This window comes from Cladosporium halotolerans (assembly GCF_011745625.1).
Source record: "Cladosporium halotolerans strain TM138-S3 chromosome Unknown Sca4, whole genome shotgun sequence".
Taxonomy (NCBI): Eukaryota; Fungi; Ascomycota; class Dothideomycetes; order Cladosporiales; family Cladosporiaceae; genus Cladosporium; species Cladosporium halotolerans.
In genome coordinates this window covers 724,121-744,789 of record NW_027191455.1, presented here as the reverse complement: position 1 = coordinate 744,789, position 20,669 = coordinate 724,121, and the positions used below count along the sequence as shown (strand labels likewise).

Here is a 20,669-nt window from a genome sequence, read left to right as displayed (position 1 = left end):
GGCGACGACGGATGGATGAGTAACAGTCCAACGACGCCTTCATGCATGCGGTGTTATGTACCAGACGCCCCAATCAATGCTCGCACGATATCTCATGTCAGCCGGTCGACACAGGTCGGCAGTTCACCTTCGGGTTACAGCGCATGTATTCATCCGAGCGTCGATTCGCTACAAAAGCTACCTAGCCGACAGCCGCCTATCGCAACAGGTTAGCTTGCCAATCATTCCAGCGCTGGTCATGAGCTTCCAATCCGTCGTGGCACATCTCAACGGACATCGTCCGTCCGTATAATCCTCGCCCAGTTATTCCAGCGTCTCGGCGTGCAGGTGGCACCCACGCATCCTCATGTGCCCTAGACCTTTCTGGATAAACAACGGTATGATTGGATCTACTGTCCCGTCTTTGCAAACGGTCCATGCGGAGATCCCCACGGGGTGTGAGCGGGGAAGTGAGTCCAGCAGAGCTGCAGTGAAAGGTAAGGAAGAAAGGTATCTGCGACGATGCGGTAGGTTCGAAGCGAAAGGCTATATTAACATGCCCACGCTGTCAAAATGTTGGAGGTGCTCTTGTAACGCGTCGCTGATATCAAGCTAACGTACTCGTACTCTACCAAATCAATTATCGTCAAGTCCAGACTTCCTTTAGGAACACCTACTTATGGGTTGGAAATCTTTCACTGAGAAATTCAACACTCATGCAACAGGCACTCTCGACCCACCAGAGGTTCGCAATGCTCGCATTCACTGGGTGGCCCTAGTGGCCTCTATGTCCGCCCTGGCTAGTGCGTTGAAAAGAATCGATCTGCCATTATCGACGATGCTAACTCTGCCGTGTAGTGGGCTATGACACCGCTGTCATCGGAGGAACCATGGCTTTGGACTCCTTCCGTCGTGACTTCGGATTGGATCAAGTGGCATCGACCACTAGAGACACCATCCAGGGCAACATCGTTTCGACGTTCCAGGTGCGTGATAACTTCATCATCCTTGCTCCACGGATACTAACTCTCACAGGCTGGTTGCTTCTTTGGTGCACTCTGCACCTTCCCGATTGCCGAGAAATGGGGTCGTAGGTGGACCATCATTTTGTCGGCTTTGGTCTTCCTCGTTGGAGGAACCCTGATGACTGCCGCAAGCGGCAACCTCAACCTCATCTACGCAGGAAGAGCTATTGCCGGCTTGGGTATTGGTGCATCGTCCTTGACTGTCCCTGTCTACATCGCTGAGACTGCTCCTCCGTCCATTCGTAAGTCTCATTTATCTTTGGTTGGACTTCGAAGCCCAGCCCCCTCATATCTACAATCGCTGACAAATGATAGGCGGTCGTCTCGTTGGTATCTTCGAGATCGCTTCCCAGGGCGGCGGTATGCTGGGATTCTGGATCAACTACGGAACAAACCAACACGTCTCCGTCAACAGCATTGCGCAGTGGGTCATCCCTCTCGCCTTGCAGCTTGCCCCTGGTCTTCTGCTCGGGCTGGGAATGTTCTTCATCTGCCCTGAAAGCCCTCGCTGGCTTGCCCGTCAAGACCACTTCGAAGCCGCCGAAGCTGTCTTGTGCGACATTCGCAAGTTGCCGCATGACCACCCGTACATCATGCGTGAGATGGGCGAGATTCGCCAGCAAGTTGAGGAAAGAAGTACGATGAAGATGTCTAAGAAGGAGCAGTTTATGAAGCTCTTCCAGAAGGGCACGCGTAACCGCATGGCCATTGGTCTCGCTCTCATGTTCCTGCAGTCCTTCACTGGTGTCAACATTATCGTAAGTCGATGCTTGATACTTTTGTTAGCAACGAATGGTTACGCTGACCTCAATCAGACCTACTATGCTCCGCGTATCTTTGAGACCCTCGGCATCACAGGCACTGATACCAAGCTCTTCTCCACTGGCTTCTACGGTATCGCAAAGACCCTTGGCATGTGCACCTTCACATTCTACGTTGTTGAGAAGGTCGGCCGCAGGAAGGGCCTCCTCTGGGGTGCTGCACTCGGCTGCATTCCCATGTGGTACATTGGTGGCTACGTTATGCGCGCTGATCCGATCGCTGCCGCTGCTGCTGGCAACACGGTCCGCAATGGTTGGGGGTACCTTGCTATGGTGGCCGTCTATGCAAACGCGTTCATCATTTGCGCGACTTGGTACGTTCAGCCTAATTCAAATGATCTTCATCACATTCTAACCATTCCGAAACAGGCAGGGTATCACTTGGACCTACGCGTCTGAGATCTTCCCTCTCGACATCCGCATGCTCTGCGTGTCCCTTACGACCGCCGACACCTGGCTTGGATCCTTCATCATCGCCAGGTCGACCCCGTACATGATCTCCGACCTCGGCTACGGCGCCTACTTCTTCTTCAGCGCCATTCTGGTCTCCATGGGTATCTGGGCCTTCTTCTGCGTGCCCGAGACCAAGGGTAAGCACCACCACCTCCGCTCTCAAGCACTGCCAGATATCATGACAATCGTGCTAACACACCACAGGCATCACGCTGGAAGAAATGGACGCTCTCTTTGCTCACTCCTGCTGCAAGGCCGTCTGGAACGGCATCCGCGGCCGCAAGCCTGTCCCCGTCCCCGACGACGCATACTCAATAGCGGACGAGAAGGGCAAGATGGACGTTTCCGTTGAGCATATCGAGAGCGATAATAATCACGCCGAGCAGGCACAGCACAACAAGCGCGAGATGTAGATGCATCTCGCAGCAGGGTCGGCGCGGACTGGGCCCGGCGCGAACGGCAGAGATGCCGTTCATCGGCGCCGGGTTTGTGAGAGCGGTGCTGTTGCGATGAGATATTCGGATAGCGTCGCGGTCTGCGCAAATACAGCTCCTTGCTGCAAATATCTTGTGCCACTCTCATTTTCATATGTTGTGTTGGTGAGTGATGTCGGGGCTAAGCGTTCTGGTGTGGCGTGAGAGGCTTGGAGCGGTCTTGTCCTCCACGCTGCCAGTTCCGTTCCCCTCCGGACCGAGAGGCGTGGAAGCTTGTCTCCTGCGAGCAATGGAGCTACACCCACTGGGATCCGATTGGTGAAGTGCATTGACGTTACACAGCTGCTCGAGTCTGTCGGCTCCATCGAGACACAAACGCATTGGACTGGCCTCGCCGACCTCCGACGATGAAAGCATGCGATGTCAACAGTGTTTCGAGGATCCTTACGCCCGATCCATCCTCGGAAGCAACGCGGATTGTAGGAGATAGAAAGATGACGCTTTCCTCATGCAGATCATCAAGATGAAACGATTGAGATCGACGAAGATCAGGGCAAGTCTTCAGTCAATGGGACCCGGGATGCGGCGAGCAAACATGGGGTCCAATGTATTCACTCACGCCATGGAATGTGCTTTCTGGAGAGACTCGGAAACGGCGCGCCTTTCCATACTGAACTGAGAATGAGAGGAAAACGTACGCATCCGACTACTCGACCGTGTATGTCGTCCCTGCTACTCCGCGGCTATCTCATTACATGCATACAGGTATATCGTGGTCAACAATATTATTGTCCATCGCACAGCATCCGCATACAACCAATCCCCGGCCGCGGCCGGCCGCCCTCGCCTGGCAACGGCCGAGGCACGGGCTGCTTAGCGTCACAACAACGCCCGCACGGCCCGTAAACACAGCGCCATTGGCCTTCCAGAACTTCACTCCATCCGCATACTGCCCTGCAGCGCCCGCGCCCCACCACCGCATTGGCTATTGCGAGCAGTGGTCGGGCCATCAAATACGCTTCCCTGGCTGGGGCTCATTCACCACACGTGCGTCCTCTGCTATGCATACAAGCTTCGGCCTTCTCGCGTCTTCCGATCCTGCGCTGCTGCAGGCTAAATTTGCAGACTGACACGTACTACAACGATAATGTCGTCCAAGCACGTTGCCAGCGATGGCTCCCTAATATGGCACGACGAGCCCGAATCTTCCAAACCCTCGCCAGGAGGCGGCGCCAGCCGGCAGACTCGACGCATCCAGCTGCGCAACGCAGGCTTCCGCGGGCCCACGATGCCAGGCAGGAAGGTCACACCCAAATCGTTGAGCTCCAGCACATGGTCCAACGCCAGCGGCGGACACCCGCAGTCTTCCGATGCCGAGAACCAGTCACCGTCGGGCGCGCGAGCAAACCTCAGCGTCGGGAAGCGGAAAGGCAGCGGTGTCTTGACTGAGATCGGAAACTCGACTCTCACCAGGCCCAAGAGGCAGACGCCTGCTCGACCTCGAGTCACCTCGGCGAAGTTCTTTACGAATATGGAGGGCAGGAAGAGTGGGGAGTATGATGTCGCTTTCCCGGAGGAGAACCCTTCTCCGCCGGCACACAAGAGCAGCATTAAGCCCCGTTCTGCGAAGGTGCGAAGCAAGCTCGGAGCGAAGAGGAGATCTGTCAGTGGAGAGACAAAGCACTATATCGACCACCTCGAGGCAGAGCTGGCCGCTGCGCAGTCACAGTTGTCAGCTGTTACCTCACCGAGTGTGACAAGGCAACAGACCAGCAAGTTGAGGACATTGAACTCGGAAACAAAGCAGCTGCAGCAGGCGCTTGAGGAATGGGAGAGCAAGTACGAAGAAAGAGTACAAGAGATCGTAGAGCAGTACACGGCGGTCGAGGTCAGTCTGAGGAGCCAAATACGTGGGTTTGAAGAGCAAAGCGAAGAAGACAGATATAGGATTCACGAGCTCGAGGAGCAGGTTGGAAACATGAATCAAGGCTTGGAGTCTGCAGAGGCAGCGAACGTGCAATTGGAGAAGAGGCTAGAGATCCTCTCGGATTTACTGGCCACATCGGCCAAGATTGATCTACACGCGGAGACGCCTGGGAGGAACAGAAGGATGTCGAGACCGAAGAGCATGCATCCGCGATTCCCGACCACAGGCAATTTGATGATTTCACCGGAACGATTGTCGGAAGCAGGGACGCAGCCCACATCGCCCGCACTGAGCTTCACAGATCCTAGTGGACACCTCGATCTTAGGCAGACGCGCAGCCACCAGGAACTGATATCGGGAAGCTTTTCACAGTCGGATCATGTCTCCGATGCGGAATCGGTCTTCTCGGACGCACCCATGCTCGGCGAAAGTCTCACCACGGCCGAGGCATACATGCCTATTCACCACACGTCTATCGATATGCCGCCTCCCTCGATACCTGGACGCGGCAGACCTACGAGACGGATGAGGCGATTTGGCGCTGGGTCTATGGGACCTAAGCCGCTCATTCTCCCCTCCGCTTCTCATTTTGACCACGTTCCTGCTTCTGCACCTGTATTGGAACGCCACGAGACGATGCCGAGCCTTCCGTTCAGAGATTCCAGCCTTGGAAGACGAGACGGCAGCCCTATGTTCGGTCGGCGAAGAGCGTCCACGATGGTTGATCAGGCGACTATGGCCAGCTTGACTGGATCGGCATTGCTTACAGTACCGTCATTTGAGCGCACCGATGACAATTCGTCAAGCATTGCGTCGCCTACTTCGACCAAGTCGCAATCCTCAGTGAAGGATTATTCCTCATTGGGCTCTTGCACCGGAGCTGCGGTGAGTCGCAACCTCATGGAGGAGCTAAGTCAGATCCGATCAATCGACACAAGCGAAGAGAGCATCGAGCACTCAGAGCAAACAAACGACGCAGAATCCGTCCCCGACAGCCAAGACGGCCTGGACACCACCGAGCTCCAAGCCTCCTTCCACGAACCCCTCGACCCGATCCCCGAAAGCCACTCGCGCGAAGTCAGCGAAACCACAACCACAACCACCACGGCGACCGTCATCGGCCTCCGCCCCCGAACCACCTCCATGACCACCTCCCCTCCCGAACCTCAATCCTTCATCGCCCGCCTCCGCGCCCTCTTCGGCGACCTCTGGCGCTCGCCCGTCGACCTCGCCCGCCACCTCATCCGCTGCGCGCAGTCGCGCATGCGCCTCCCCGAAGCCCTCTGTAACGTCCAATGGTGGCTCGTCGGCGTGCTATTAGGTCCAATGGCTAAGCGTCGTCTCCTCAGCACCCAAGATCCCCCGCCGCACTGCGAAAGCGAGACCCCCTCTCGCCGCCGCCTCCTCGCCCGCTCCCGCTCAGCCGACGACCTCGCCTACGGCTCCTTCTACCCCAGCAGCCCCGAGGCTGGCGCGTCGAAGCGCTCTCTGCCGAAGCCCGGTATGGCCGGGCCGGGCAAGAAGCGCGCGAAGGGTAGGGACAGCAGCGGCAGCGTCGAGGTTAGGAGCAAGCAGCGCGAGCTCGTGGGGTTCCGAAAGCATAGCCCCTGGCTGTGGCTGAAGTTCTCGATCACGCTGGCGTTTGCGATCGGGTGCGCGTTCAGGAGCGGGCCGGGCAGTTTGTTGGTGTTGGGTGCGGAGAGGAGGTGTTCTTGTGGGGCGTGCGTGGCGGGGAGAAGGAGGGGGGTTGAGGGGGTTGGGTCGTGAGGGGATGGATGGCTTGTGGGATGGAGAGATGGAAGAATGGAGAGTTGGAGGGATTTTCCTTTGTTTGAGGGAGAAGCGTGCCGAGAGGTTGAGTTGGAAATACTGGACATCGATACTTGATCAGGCTGGGTTGGAGAGGGAGTAGCGCTGCGGCGCGTGTATGCTACGATGAACGATAATGAATTTCATGAAAGGTTTTAGCGATGCAGCTAGGATTAATCCAACAACTAAAGGGCTCCACTCATATCTTTTATGGAATGCTTAAGTGCATGTGAAGGTGAAACGTGCGAGAGCATACCCAATGCAATGATTCAGCTTGTATATAACTAACAGATATACCACCCATAAAATCAAATCGCAAAAGACAGACCGGGTTTCCCATGCACATATCATACAGCCTTCCCATCTCTTCGCACCTTATCAGCCAGGGGCCTCAAAAGCACGAAGCCCAGTAAACCAGAACAAAGCAAATCCAGAAGAGACCGAAAGCCATCTCTCTCACGAAAGAGAAACACATCGCTCCAGCCATCTTACCTTAGATCACCAGCTCCCGGAACTGCAGCCTCAGCGGCCCTTGCGGCCCTTTCCTCTCTGCTTCTGCTGCCTCTCCCTCTCAACCTCGCCCACTTCCGCAGCCCAACCCTTTCCCTTGCCGTTGCCCTTGCTGACCTGCTGAGTCCTCGTCCTCTCCCTCTTCCTCTCGACCTCGCCCACATCCGCAGCCCAGCCCTTACCTTTGCCCTTGCCCTTGCCGATCATCGGGTACCCGTTCGAGTTCATCCTGATGGACTCTGGAACGATACCGCCCGTGAAGCGGCGAGGGTCGCTGGAGCCGGGAATGGGAGGGAGGGGCTTGGCAGTGTTGGCTGGAGCTGGAGTCGGGGCCGGGGCCGTAGACCTGGCGGGGACGGGCTTGCGCTTGATGGTGTGGACGGGAGCAGGGGCGGGAACAGGAGCGGGAGCTGGGGTAGGCGGAGTGGCGATGACGGGAGCGGAAGCAGGAGCAGGGGAAGGTGGCGGGAAGATGCAGCCGGACTCGACGTCGACGTAGAGGGTGGTGTGGCGCTTGCGGGCAATCTGCTCCTCGGCGGAGTCGGCTTCGGCGATGGCGGCGGGGAGGCCGGTAGTGGGTGTTGGTGGCAGGGTGGGAGAGGGGGGGTTGGGGGGCGGAGTGTTGTAGGGGTTGAAGCGAGGGTTGTAGGGGATGTAGGGGAGGAAGTTACCAATTGTGTGTGGACGAGCAGGCTGGGACGGCTGCTGCTGCTGCTGCTGAGGCTGCTGGAAACCAGGCTGGAGGACGCTTGGATGGGCAATGACGATGACTGCAGGCGCGGTGCCGTTCGCTGGAAGGACATACTGAGCCTGTACTTTCGCGGCGAAAGCAGCCAGAGGGTCGTTGTTGCTATTGTTCAGGGTCATGGGAGGCTGCGCGGCGATGTAAGGGAGCGAAGGCGGACTGGCCGAGGGAGCCTGAGTCGGAATCTGCGCCGGAGCTGGAACCTGAGCATGGACCTGAGTAGTAGCAGGAATCGGAGTATGAGCGTTAGTATGACCCGGAGCATGAGCTGAAGCACGAGACTGAGCTGGAGCCGTAGGCGGAGCCTGAGATTGAACCTGAGTCTGACTAGGAGCAGGAGCCTGAGCCACGGCAGGAGTGTTAGCGTGAGCCTGAGCAGAAGCCTGAGCGCGAGCCTGAGCGCGAGCTTCAGCGCGAGCACGAGTCCGAGCATAAGCACTCGCATGAGTACTAGCCTCCGCATGAGCACTCGCGTGAGCAGGCAAGGGCATCGGCTTAGGCTTCGCCTTCACACCATCCATGACATCCTTGAAAGTGTTGAAGCTCGCATTAACATGCGATTCCCTAAAGACCCTCTTGGGGTTCACCTGGCCCTGGAAGTCTGCGGTAGTGACCGTGTTCGGGGTGCCCGGGGCCGTGCCGGACAGACTGGCAGTGTTGACGGTTGACCAGCTGTCAGTGGTGAGAGCCGTGGCGACAGAGGGCTCTGGAGTCCGGGCAGGGCCGGCGATCACGGCGTTGACGACGGGGTGGCTGAAGCGCATGCTCTTCCTATTGTTCTTCCTCCTACGCGATGAAGAGGTCTGCGAGGGCACTGGCGAAGGGGGAACCTGGTGGAGGCGGAGAGTCGGACGAGTGACGCAGATGCTCGGCGTGCTGCTGCGAGTGTGAGAGGAGATCGTGGGGATCCTGATGTCAGTAGCCATCCAGGAGTGAGGGGTGTTGGTGAGACGCTTGTGGGGCTTGAGGAAGTTTGAGAAAGCTTTCGCCTTCTTGGTGAGAGAGATGCAGGCCTTCCTCACCCTCACGCGGAATCTGTAACGCCTCCCAGTCTTGGTGCTGGAAGTACGCTTCGAGGAGCCGGGAGTGGAGGGCGAGAAAGGGTTCCTGTTCTTTCCAGAGGTCAATTGCTGTAAAGTCGCACTGTCGTGGGAGATGATGTTGTTGAGACCAGACCGAGCCATGTTGTAGTTGTTCTAGATGAGTTGTAGATTTGGATTTTGAGATTTCGAGGTAAGCTCTACTATATACTAGAGCTGATGTCTGAACCGGTCAGGCAGGAGACTCTAAGGTGGAAGTAGTGCGTTTGGGTTTTTGTTGAAGGGGTGACAGAGACCGCTCCAAGTCGGATCTGTGACCAGACGAGAAGTGTAGACAGTGTTCCGGTGCTGGCTAATATGCAGACATGAGCAGAGACAAAGACGAGGTGAATATCAACAATGAGCATTGTGCGGGTCGGGGAATACTTACCCGTCAAAGAAAGCGCGTTCTTTGTTTGAACTTCAACACAATGGAAGCATTATGTTCACCTACCTGGCGTACTGTCACTGGAAGGATGGCAGAATAGCAGGAGGCGGCAGGCGTAGCACCGCGAGAATTCGTCTCGTCAGTGAATGGTCGTAACTATTATGGTATCTTTGTGTAGCCAGCTGAAAGAACATTCGCTCAGAAGTTTTTGTGCTGGGTGCAGCAGCACCCGCAGAGAGCCATCCCCTCAGCCTTTGCCAGCCACTGACTCCCCGCCAGTAATCCTCAATACTCTGGCGAAAGACTTTACCCCATCTCTAACGCTTCCGTGTCCCTTCTTCTTTGTAATGCTTTTTTCTAGCGGTGCAGGCTTGGGAGGCCACTCGCCGTCGTCCTTCCACCCTTGCACCAGCGCGTTGATCATGGTCCCTAGGTTGATTGGCACAGATGGTGTGCGCGACTGTATGATAATCTTGTTGTAGATTTCGGAGTACATGCCCGGCGAGATCTTTCGGCGAATGGGATGGTTCGGCAGAATCTTAGGAGCGACGGGCACAAGCATGTGCGAAGGCGGCGACACCGACATGCCACCAACGTGAATATTCGCATCTGGCGTCGTCGCTGCCGCAGAAGTAGAGTTCGCCTTTGCAGAGCCTGAAGATGTAGAAGTGCGTGGTGTAGAGCCCGCAGAGGCTGATGCCGACGCTGAGTCCGCCTTGACGTCCTCAACTTGCCCGTCCTTGAGTGCTCGCACTTCATCCGCTGTCTTCGCACCGCACCAGGCGTCGCGCATCGCTGTCCAGTGGCTGAGGCCGTCGTTCCAAGTCATCTCCCGTTCTAGGAGCTCTTTTCGCTTTCGCTTCCTTGCATTTCTCCGATTCGCAATGTTCGCCGCGATGTTGTGCGCGGTCTCCGAGCTGTGCTCTCCCTTGCCCTTCTTCTGTTCGCTCTCCCTTACGGCTGCGATCTCCGCCTCATCCTCGTCTGAATCGTTGTCGGAAGAAGCATAGTCTCGTTCGCGCCATTCCAGAGGTTCGCTGGGCTCGTTCTCGCCCGGCGTGTGAAATTTGAAGCCTGCTACCCTTGCTTCATCTTCGGTCTGTGCAGGCTCTCTCCCCTGTTCTTCTTTTTGGTAGGCAGGCAAAGATGGGTAATGCCAGTCGGTGCGCACGCGACCTTGCAGCATGCGTCGCGCCTCGCGAATTTCGGCCTGCTGGTCTGCGTTGCGGTGGTGGTGGAGGCCGAGATGGAGCGTCATGGTCGCAAACGAATTCCGGCGGACAGCGTCAGTGGCGGTTCAAGCTGTTGGGACCTCCCCAGTCGCGGGTATATATTGCCAATCAGGCGTGGAATGCTCTGGTGTGACAATAGTGGCAGCTGGTCACGCGCTCAGATGCGCTTTTCAAATCCGTTAAAGGCAAATTAAGGCAGGGTGACGGTGGCCGTTGCTGAAAGTCCCGCACAGAACCAATGGCCGTGGAACCTCCGTCGTAGTCGCCGAACGCGCAGGATCTCTACAGACCTGAGGATATTCGCTCTAACAAAGGGAATGAGATGTGGGGAGTGGCTGCGAACACATGGGACACGCGAGATGCGGAGTAGTAGGGCAGGATATACTTAGTACTTGCAGTGCAGGGAAGGGATCGAGAGAGGAGCAGGGCGGGAATGTCCGACGTCATGCCCAACGAGTGCGGCAAGGCCTGAGGGCGGATCGGCCATTTGGCACAGGCTTGGGGCCAGGGAGAGACGGGGTCGACGGGCGGGCAGAAGCTTGGTCGATGGTTTGCCAGCAGATCGTCGCGCGATGCCGCGGGGTCCACGGCGCACATGCATGGGCTGCTGGCCGTGGCCGTGGCCGTGGCCGGGTGCCGGCGTGCGGCGTGCTGGCAGGTGGTGCACGCCTGTGCTGTTGGCGCAATCCTCCGGACCACGTGAGGCGGCCGGCGAGTCTCAGGCACAGGAGCCCTTCCGTTCCTTTGTTGACCTCAGGCTACCTTGCCGTAGGCCGATCTCCGACACTCCCCTTTCCACAACATGCCATGCCATGCCTCTCGCCTCCTCGACATCTACCATCGTATATTGCTCTCCTCCCCACGGCGTGTGTGACATATATTGCCACAGGCAGAGCCAGGCCCTGCCCTCGCCGCCCTCGCCCCATTCAAAAGCCGACCACCCCGCTCATCACGGTCGTGGCCGACCGCGCTCCCATGGGTCACGACAGCACATCTCACCACCTGCCAGCCCGACGACTGACAACCTACACATGCCACGACATGCGTCCACATACCACCACACGGAATCACCCAGCATGCCCGATCCCCTCAGCGCCAACCGCCCAACCGCCAAAGCTCTCAAACCCTCTAAGCGCCCACGCACGACGTTCGCCACGCGCCGTCTTTGCGCCGATATTTCCTCCGCCCAGAGCAGCTCTCGCTCATGGAAAACAACCAATCCTCCGCAGCTGACACTAATAAGGTAGCAAACTAACCAAACCCTCTGAAAGCCCCTTCAGCAGCAGCAGCAGCAACACCTCCTGCTCCCGCCCTCCCAGCTCTGCCACTCGAGAGCTCCCTCACGCCATGCAATGCGGAGAGGCGCGCAACGCACGCACCGCCGAGGCCCGCGGGCCCTCCCCCGACGCCGCTGGTGCGTGGTGTGTGGTGTGTGGCTAAATGCACAGCGCATATGCCCGCCCTCAGAATCAGCAAAAGAAAAGCGCCATATCCATTCTCCTGCTGTCAACGCGCAGGACCGCTGGAACCATATGGAAAAGACACTGAGAAATATGGACTTCGAAATACCTCCTGGATCTGCCTGCCATTACTACTACTAGGTACCTATCGCGCTCCCTAGGCTGCTGCCCAGGATACCCTACCCTGCCGCCCATTCAATTTCTGCACGCCCTTTCCAGTCCTCTCCGCGCGCGCGCGCGCACGAGGAGCACACACACGAAATCAGGACCGGAAAAAGGGCAAAATTCGCCATCCCGTCGAATCGCCACCGGGTCCGTGGGCGACTTTCTGGATGTTCCGTCGAAAAGCCAACAGGAACCCACAGAAGATCGACCTCGAATTCGACCTCGTTGGCAAAAAGGACCCTCTCGGAGCACAAAACGGGCAAGCAAAAGAAAAAAAAAACAGGACCTCGGATCCCAGCCTGGATATCTGAATTTTCTGATGTGTCTGTTCTCTCGTCGGAGTCCTCGTGGAAAGTTAAGTCGTACAATTACAATCGGGCGGGCCACTGCCAAAGTGCAGGGCCAGGAAAAGAAAACTATCTCGGGGGGATAAAACAACACCAGCTGCGTCTCGTCATCGTCATCATCAGGAAGAAGAAATGGACTGATCCCTTTCCAGCGGCAATCTGGGGCGAAACGGCTGGACCTGGAAAATAGGGAGGGACTGAGCAAAGATTCTGATTTGGAATCTTTTACTCCTCCTCGCTCTCCTCGCTGTCGTCGCCCGAGTCGTCCTCGTCGCTACCGTCCTGGCCTCCGGCCGCGTACTTGGCGCCGGGAGGGCTGTCGCCGCTGACGGCGGCGGAGCCGGAGAAGGCCGCGAGCTGGTTGCGCAAGTTGTTGATGCTGTCCTGCTGCTCCTTCTTGCCCATGGGCTTGTGCTTTTTGCGCTTGGCGTCGCCACCGCCGCCGCCGCGAGAGCGGTGGGACGGCTCGAAGTCGTCGTCGTCTGCGGCGGCGAGGTCGTCGGGTGAGGCGGCGCGGGCGTTGCTGGCGCGGTTGGGGTTACCGAAGATGCTGCGGACGTGCTTGAGCAGCAGGCGCTGGACGTCGTCCGGCAGGTCGTCGATCTCGAGCTCCATCTCGTCGCCCATGTTGCGGTATTTCTCGCAGTTCTCGGTGATGATCTGGGTCAGCTTCTCGATCTGCGCGCCGTCCATTTTCTCGACGGCGGACGAGATTTCTTGCTTTTCTTCGTACGTCACGGGCTTCTGCTTCTTCGGCTTGGCCTTGGGAGCTGTGCTGATTTTCATGGGCTTGGTCGCCGCCGATGGCAGAGACTTCTTCTTCGACTTGCCAGCATCCTTGGCCTTCTTAGCCTTCGCCGGCTTGACTTGACCCTGCCCGAAAGCAGCGAGCTGGTTCTGCATCATCGCAAGTTGTTTCGACAGAGCCGCAATGGTTGCTTGCGCCTCGTCAGCCGGCTCTTCCTCGTCCTCTTCGCTCTCCTCGGCCGCACTATCGTCACCGGAAGCGGAAGAGGCACGCTCAGATCTCGGCTTGTTCGCGCGCTCCCACTTCTCCTTATCCCGCCACAGCGACTCGAACTCGCGACGAAGCTGAATGCCGAGGTCGCGCACCGGGTTTCCGGGAGGGTTGAAGGAGAGGCAGTTGTCGACCATCAGGTCAAAGTCCTTCTTAAACTCGCTCGCCTTGCCGTACTGGCCTTGCTTCAGCTTCTGAGTCATGGTGCCGAGATCCATGGGATGCTTGATGACCTGGCGGTAATGCGGGATGTTCAGAGCAACAGGATCTACCGGCATGAGGAAGACGTGGTTCAGCTGAGCATATCTCGGACCACGGATCTCATCAAGGACGTGCTCGCAGAACTTCAATTCAAGCAGGTGCTCGCGGCGCTTGGGCTTGGGGTAAGTCACTTCGCGGTTCGCCGGCGGCTTGATCGCACGAGCGGGTCTTGAAGTCTGGGAGTCACGACGAATCTGCGGCATACCGTCTGGCTGGAGTGCGAAAGCTTCGCTAGCACTGGACCGCTCCTTGACGGGAGGCGGAGGAGCCGGACGCGTCTCGCGGCGAGGCGCAGTCGGCTTTGAAGGAGCAGGCGAGAATTTCTTAGCAACCTTCTGCTGGCCAGATGCAGTGGGGCCGGGAACCTTCTTCATGAAGTTGTTGGTGTACGCAAGCATGTTGTTACCAGCGTGTGTGACCACGTGCTGCGGACCATTGAACTTCGCGGCGTTGTCCACGATCAATTGAAGATCGTCCGCAAACGCCTGGACGGAAGAATACTGATCAGCCTTGAGCTTTGTCTCGACAGTGCCGAGGTCCATGGGGTTCTTGATCACATCCGGGTATGTTGGAATCTTCAAGGCCACTGGATCGACTGGATTCAGGAAGAACGTTGCATGCTTCGTCTTTTTGGTGTTCTTGAGCTTCTCGAGGAGATACGACTTCTGAGTGGCTGTCACGGGAGTTGTCGGGTACTTCGCCTCCGGCTTCTGCACATCCTGCGCCGGAGCTTGTGTAGCTGGCTGCTCGGCAGGAGCTGGGGCGGCAGCAGGTGTCTCCGTGGACGGGACCGTAACTGAAGGCTGTTCCACGGTTTCTGAGGTCGCGGCAGGTTCGGGCTTTGCACTTTCAGCTGGAGCGGGAGTGGAAGCTTCAGGAGCTTGTGCAGACTGCGACTCTTCGTCCACCTTTGCCCGCTTGGCGACCGGCTCGTCCTCTCCATCGTCTTCGCGTGGACGCACGACACCGGACTGCGCTGACTCTTGGGTCGATTCCGCAGATGCTGGCGCAGGTTTTGCGTCGACCTCTGGCGTAGGATCTGTTGACTGTGAAACACCATTGAGCAATGATTCCTCGGGCTTCGTCAATTTGGACTCGGTGTTTTCCTGAGGGAGCGGTTCGTCTGCAGCTGGAACCTTCTCTGCGTCTACGTTTGGTTTCGCGTCCTCGACCGGCTGGTCTTTCATTTCCGTATCTACGTCGGCAGCACCAGACCCAAGTGGCTGATCCGGCGGAGGCGTAGGGTGAGAAAGATTGGGCGCGTCCTTGGGAATGTAATCCGCGATCGGAGCGATTCCTGACGATGCATCCTCAGTCGGAGTAGGTCCACCAGGGTTCGCTTCAGGCGCAGCTCTATCAGTAGTGTCCAGTTTGGTAGACGGTAAGTGGCGGTTCTCGTCGAACGCCTCCTGGTTGGACGGCGCCGTTGTTTGATCCTGCATGGCATCACCGGCTTGATCGTGAGCCCTGCAATGTGTTTGTCAGTGATTTGTTCGATCAAAAAATCGATCGATCGTAGAGCATGGGATGCGACAACATTATCAAAGGTAAAGGGAGAAAGGCAGCTGCATATCCACTACATGCTAACAACAAGGACGAATTACTTACCCGTTCACAGCAGACGTCTTGGTGATTTCTGAGTTGGAAGCTTCATGATCGGAACCACTCGGCTGCTTTGACGCGTCGATGCCATTTACGTTCGGCACGACGCTGTCCTGAGCCAAGTCCGAGGCCATGGTAGAATGAAAGGTAAAGAGAGCTGAAGTCGCGGGCACGTGATACCGGCGCCTCGGTACTCCAGGATGCGCGCCGAGCTGTCAGCGAATCACGCGCGCGCTAATGGTTGCGCAAATTGAATAAACAATTACGAATGCGCGCGTGTTGATGGGTCGGCCGGAAAAACACGTCGAGTCGCGTGGATCGCGGCGGCTAGGATGGTGTTTGTGGATTTGATGGTGGACGCGGGATGAGGTCGATGCGCAAGCGCGAAGTCGTGTGTGGCTCGGCGATCGAGCAAGAGGTTCAGGTTCCGCTGGGAAGAGAAATGCTCTTATCGAGGCGAAGCGCGCTAGTCAAGCCCGGCCCGCCCCGAAACACTTCGTGTGAGGCAGCGTCGACACGTGACCGGCTCTGCGCAAGGCAGCAGCGTGCGCGGTCGCCACAGTCAGGTGAGGAAAGCGGCAGCGACTGAGTGACAGTGACAGTGAAGTGCAGCGCCCGTGTTCGAGTGAATGTTGTGATGCTGGACGCCGGATGTGGCGGCGTGTGTTGGGGGATGACGGGTGTGAGGTGATCCAGAGGGCGATCGGCTAGTCGACGCGGCCGTGCTTTTGTGCGCGCTGGTTGGTGGGTTGTGCGGCGTTTGTGCAAGGGCAGCAGCACACGACAGGCAACTTTACTACAGCGGCCGCGAGTTGCCGGTTAGCGCCAAAGGCGAGGAGCAGACTAAAACGCCCTATAGCTCGGCGTTTGAGGCTGCTGGGCGAGAGGGTGGAGCGGAGCGGAGGTGCTCCAAAGCTGCGGGACGGCGGGTGGGATTGCTGGTGAATTGACGGATGCAGAGGGCAATAATAATTTCACGGCAGGGCAGACGCCAGTACTTTAACATTGCAGAAGCGCGGCGCCGGCTGCGCCTGTGGACGTGATTGGGCTGCCACGGCTCCTTTTCCTCACATCGACCCCGGCTTGCGCCTTCACTTCACCGGTGACGACTGCGCGATGACATGGCACTTCTGTGAGCGCGTTTGGGAGTTCACAGGATGTTCTTCAGTCACAGACTAAACGTTCACTGCCCGCGCTTTGCGTTTCTACACACCCTTGACACCCCGAACGACAAGCTTGCGATCGATGCGTAGGTAATGCGACCCAGCCAAGCCGCGGCTGGGCCCGCCCGGAAGGGCCTCCCGCCCTCCCGCAGCGACGCAGAGCCCGCGCTTCCTTAGCGCCTCCAGCACTCAGAAAATTGATCGAGAAGCTTTTTGCGATCGGGCGCTGCGGTTGACGACATCCAGCAAGCAGGACACCTCCCACCCTGCCACACCCCCCACGCCCACACCTTCACTCCCTCTATTACCCTGGAAGCAAGGGCATGTTGCTGGAGTGATGAGCGCAGCAAAGCGCTCCCGTCCCAGCCGCGCCCGGCCTGCCGAGCCGAGCGAGCAGCACACGACCAAGAAGCTGAAGAGTTCTCATGCTCCGGCAGGGAGGAAGAAGGATGCCGGACTTGACTTTCTTGTAGATGAGGATGCGAGGCAGGGTAGGAAACTGGAGGGCAAATTGACCAACGGCGTGCCCGACAAGCGCACCACGAGAGTCGACGAGTCGAAAGCCGTGGTGGCACCCGAGGGCAATGCGAACCAAGTGATCGACATCTCGAGCGCGGAGGAAGACAGCAGCGAATATGAGAGCGAGGCAGAGAACGCTCCCCAGCCCCAGACGAATGGACGCCGCAAGGAGCAGCAGGCCGTCGGCGGAGCCGAAGATGTCGACATGGTTGACGGCGAGGCCGAGGATGCAGCGGAGCAAGAGGAGCCTTCATTCGGCGACATGCTTTCCGCCAGACACCCCGAGCCCATAGACGTGCACGCCCAGTTCCCACAGGATGAGCAAAACGCGGTCGTCCCTGCCACTGGCAAGCAAGTGCTCGCCGCACCCACCGGAACCTCATTGAGCACCGTCCTCACGCAAGCTCTTCGCACAAACGACAAGGACATGCTCGAGACATGTTTCCAGATGACCGACCAGCAGAGCATCCGCACCACCATCCAGCGCCTCCAATCACACCTCGTCGGCCCGCTCATGCAGAGACTGGCCGAGCGCATCCACCGCCGCCCCGGCCGCACCGGCCACCTGATGACCTGGATACAGTGGTCGCTCGTCGCGCATGGCGGGTACCTCGTAACACAACCCGAGATCATGGGCAAGCTCCGTGCCCTCAACCAGGTCCTCCGCGAGCGCGCGCAAGGCCTGCAGCCTCTGCTGCAGCTGAAGGGCAAGCTCGACATGCTCGGCGCGCAGCTCGAACTGAGACGGTCGACGCTCGCCAACTCCGCCCGCGCGCGCGACGACGAAGACGACGAGGCTGGCGTGCTCTACATCGAAGGCCGCGATGACGACGACGAGGGCTCCGAGGCCGAGCTCGCTGCGCTGGAAAGGCCGTCGAAGCGATCCAAGGCCCAGCCGCAAGGCGAAGAATACCACACCGCCTCTGAGAGCGAAGACGCAAGCGATGACGAGGTAGCAAACGGCTTTGCTGGCGGCGAGGGCAGCGTGAGCGCCGAAGACGAGGATGAGGAAGACGCCAGGAACGGAATGTTCGATCTTGAAGCCGAGGAGTCCGACGAGGACGATGGCGAGGATGGTTCGGAGGACGATGCCAGCGAAGGCTCCGAGGACGAAGATGTCGAGGACGAGGAAGACGACGAGAGCACCGGCGAGGAGATCGCCGTGAAACAGCCCAAGCCGCAGACGCTCAATCGCAAGCGCTAGATGCCATAAAAAGGGAAGCGTTGATTTATAATTCGCAAAGCGAACCGGGGAGTTCATTCTGTTAACCTCGATGCATATCTGTTGACTACTGTATATATTATCATCATTACAGGACTTTCATCGCGGCACTCGGGCACATGGCGAACGGAGTGAGAGGTCGTCTCGGTCTTGCGTCCGACCCCAAATTCATCGAATGTTGTATCGTGAGACGCTCTGATTCCAAGCTATCTTGATCCTGGCCTATCGTAAATCATGCAACTGCCTTTACCACAAAATGCAAACAGCCTACTTCGACCCGCTCAGCTCCCCCAACATCTCCCTCACAGCTCCCATCTGCTTCGAATCCATATAAATCGCCGCGACCAAGCTTCCGTCCAGATTCGGAAACTCCTGCTGCAGCTGCTCGATGTTGCGGTCATCCGTCGTCTGCGGTCGCGCATTCGTGATCTCGTACTGCTCCATCGCCTCGCGCTGCTCGCCGCGCTCGCCCTCGGGCACGAAGTCGCCTTCGTTGAAGGTTGAGGTTTTGTTGCGGGGAGGGAGGCCGGGGATGGGGTCTTGCTGGGTGGCGTAGGGGTTTGAGTGTTGCTGTTGCTGGGCCCAGGGCTGGTTCTGGGGTGGTGGGCCGGGGGGAGGGGCGTAGTTGGAGTCTTGTCCGAGTTGCCACGGGTTGGGCGAGTTGGATTGCTGGTAGAAGGGGTTGTTGGAGTTCAGCCCGGGTTGCTGCTGGTGCTGCTGCGTGCCTTGTGGCGGGCGTAGGTTGTCGCGGGCGGGGTCGGCCCAGGGATTGTCGTCGTTGTTGTAGTTGGACATGCTGTTGCTGTGCTGTTGACGGTAGACCGGAATAGTATGATCAGCTTCAAATGCCTAGCTACTGTGTGCAATGTGCTTCAATAAAAATTGTCTGCCTGGTGAGTTGCGCGAGAGGACACATGCGAGGTCTGCCGCCGACTTGTGCTTGCGCCACGGCATGCTGTCACACGTCAGCCCTGTGGCGCGGGCGCTCGCTGCAGCTGGAAGCGCCCTCGCGCCTGGCGTCGGCACGCTGCGAAGCTCTCCCCGCATGTCGTCGGCATTGTGCTGGAGGCTGATCGACATCCCGTGGCTGCTATTACCGCCGGCCGTGAGGGCGAAGAGCCTCACTTGCTCTCACTCCTCAGCTCTGCACCCATTCTGAAGTGCACACACCGACCATGGCAACCCTTTTCCGCCATCGCGTCCCTCACCTCTTACGATCAGCAGGCCGGCGGAGCTTCTCGGTCACGCCGCGAGCCTCGGTAGCAAACGACCATGTCCGCATCATCGAGGTTGGTCCTCGCGACGGCCTGCAAAACGAGAAGACGAGCATACCGGTTGAGACAAAGATCGAACTTGTGAGGCGGCTAGCAGCCACCGGCATCGAGACAATTGAAGCAGGCAGCTTCGTTCACCCCAAATGGGTACCACAGATGGCAGCTTCGGATCAGGTCCTCGCAAGCATTCTTGCGAACCCTCCAAAAGCACCTCACGACATAACATATCAATGGCTCTTGCCTAATACGAAAGGCTTGGACAACTACTACAAGACTATGGACGCCTCACCCTCGGATGCTTACCCGTCGCCGCCGCCCTCGCCTTCCCAGGATTCCGGTCCAGCAATGAACACGAGCAGCCAGGATCCCAATGCGATGCCCTCGGCCACCTCAGGCGTCGACGCCATGTCCCAGTCTCGCGCCTCATCGAAAATCCCAAGCGGGCAAACCCACGAGGTCTCCATCTTCATGGCCGCGACCGAAGCCTTCTCCCAGAAAAACACAAACTGCAGCGTGCAAGAATCCCTCGACCGCTTCGCGCCGCTCATGGCCTCCTGTCGCGAAAACGGCTACAACGTCCGCGCATACATCTCCGTCGCCCTGGGCTGCCCCTTCGAGGGTCCCGACGTAGACCCTCACCGCGTGGCCGACATCGCCGCGAGCCTGCTAGAGATGGGCGCAGACGAGATCTCTGTCGCCGACACGACCGGCATGGGGACGGCGCCGCGCACGAGGAAGTTGCTGCAGACGCTGAAGGAAGCGGGCATCAGGAGTGAGGATCTGGCCTTGCACTTCCACGACACGTTTGGCCAGGCGCTGGTGAACACCATTATTTCGCTGGAGCATGGTATCAGAACCTTCGACTCTGCGGTAGGTGGATTGGGTGGCTGTCCGTACAGCCCTGGTGCGACTGGCAATGTCGCGACGGAGGATTTGGTGTACACTCTGCATTCGCTTGGAGCGAAAACCGGCATCGACTTGGAGGAGGTGAGTAGGATAGGCGAATGGATCACTGGGGAGATCGGCAAAGGCAACAGCTCGAGTGCCGGAAGGGCGACATTGAGTCGATTGCGCAGAGAAGGTTCGGCGTGATTTTCAGTAGGAATCCAAGCCAAAAGGTTATACAGTGAAGGGGTACGCCCCCTCCCATGCTCCGCGGTCCCGATATAGCTCATGTTTCCGGCGGGCTTTCAGAGCAGCTGAGATTGACAGCAATTCGTGCCAGCCGTCCTGAAA

The 20,669-nt window shown here is 58.2% G+C and overlaps 7 protein-coding genes across 7 annotated transcripts; 4 read left to right on the top strand and 3 right to left on the bottom strand.

Annotated features, from left to right (window-relative positions):
- Positions 1-468: 468 nt before the first annotated feature.
- WHR41_01732 (uncharacterized protein) lies at positions 469-2,843 on the top strand. The gene is made up of 7 exons (XM_069370338.1): positions 469-782; positions 838-965; positions 1,015-1,246; positions 1,320-1,762; positions 1,820-2,139; positions 2,195-2,415; positions 2,483-2,843. The coding sequence occupies exons 1-7, from the start codon at positions 659-661 to the stop codon at positions 2,689-2,691; spliced, it is 1,677 nt and encodes a 558-aa protein (XP_069232532.1). The 5' UTR covers positions 469-658; the 3' UTR covers positions 2,692-2,843.
- A 1,016-nt stretch (positions 2,844-3,859) lies between these two features.
- On the top strand, positions 3,860-6,406 carry WHR41_01731 (uncharacterized protein; the record flags this gene model as incomplete). Its single annotated transcript, XM_069370337.1, has 1 exon — positions 3,860-6,406. One exon carries the CDS (start codon positions 3,860-3,862, stop codon positions 6,404-6,406), a length of 2,547 nt encoding a protein of 848 aa, XP_069232583.1.
- A 3,011-nt stretch (positions 6,407-9,417) lies between these two features.
- WHR41_01730 (uncharacterized protein) lies at positions 9,418-10,428 on the bottom strand (the record flags this gene model as incomplete). The annotated part of the gene is made up of 1 exon (XM_069370336.1): positions 9,418-10,428. One exon carries the CDS (start codon positions 10,426-10,428, stop codon positions 9,418-9,420), a length of 1,011 nt encoding a protein of 336 aa, XP_069232584.1.
- A 1,649-nt stretch (positions 10,429-12,077) lies between these two features.
- Positions 12,078-15,733, bottom strand: WHR41_01729 (uncharacterized protein). The gene is made up of 2 exons (XM_069370335.1): positions 15,262-15,733; positions 12,078-15,120 (listed from the first exon to the last, which is right to left on the bottom strand). Exons 1-2 carry the CDS (start codon positions 15,387-15,389, stop codon positions 12,600-12,602), a joined length of 2,649 nt encoding a protein of 882 aa, XP_069232747.1. The 5' UTR covers positions 15,390-15,733; the 3' UTR covers positions 12,078-12,599.
- Positions 15,734-16,755: 1,022 nt separating this feature from the next.
- WHR41_01728 (uncharacterized protein) lies at positions 16,756-18,141 on the top strand (the record flags this gene model as incomplete). Its single annotated transcript, XM_069370334.1, has 1 exon — positions 16,756-18,141. One exon carries the CDS (start codon positions 16,756-16,758, stop codon positions 18,139-18,141), a length of 1,386 nt encoding a protein of 461 aa, XP_069232746.1.
- Positions 18,142-18,426: 285 nt separating this feature from the next.
- Positions 18,427-18,954, bottom strand: WHR41_01727 (uncharacterized protein; the record flags this gene model as incomplete). Its single annotated transcript, XM_069370333.1, has 1 exon — positions 18,427-18,954. The coding sequence occupies one exon, from the start codon at positions 18,952-18,954 to the stop codon at positions 18,427-18,429; it is 528 nt and encodes a 175-aa protein (XP_069232751.1).
- A 380-nt stretch (positions 18,955-19,334) lies between these two features.
- Positions 19,335-20,525, top strand: WHR41_01726 (uncharacterized protein; the record flags this gene model as incomplete). The annotated part of the gene is made up of 1 exon (XM_069370332.1): positions 19,335-20,525. The coding sequence occupies one exon, from the start codon at positions 19,335-19,337 to the stop codon at positions 20,523-20,525; it is 1,191 nt and encodes a 396-aa protein (XP_069232750.1).
- Between the last annotated feature and the right edge of the window lie 144 nt (positions 20,526-20,669).

Excerpts from the sequence above, each read along its gene's own strand:
- WHR41_01732 (XM_069370338.1), top strand. The coding sequence starts at position 659 with ATGGGTTGGAAATCTTTCACTGAGAAATTCAACACTCATGCAACAGGC. Across the intron at positions 783-837 it reads CTCTATGTCCGCCCTGGCTA|TGGGCTATGACACCGCTGTC; the intron begins GTGCGTTGAAAA and ends TCTGCCGTGTAG. Across the intron at positions 2,140-2,194 it reads TTCATCATTTGCGCGACTTG|GCAGGGTATCACTTGGACCT; the intron begins GTACGTTCAGCC and ends ATTCCGAAACAG.
- WHR41_01729 (XM_069370335.1), bottom strand. The coding sequence starts at position 15,389 with ATGGCCTCGGACTTGGCTCAGGACAGCGTCGTGCCGAACGTAAATGGC. Across the intron at positions 15,121-15,261 it reads AAGACGTCTGCTGTGAACGG|GGCTCACGATCAAGCCGGTG; the intron begins GTAAGTAATTCG and ends AACACATTGCAG.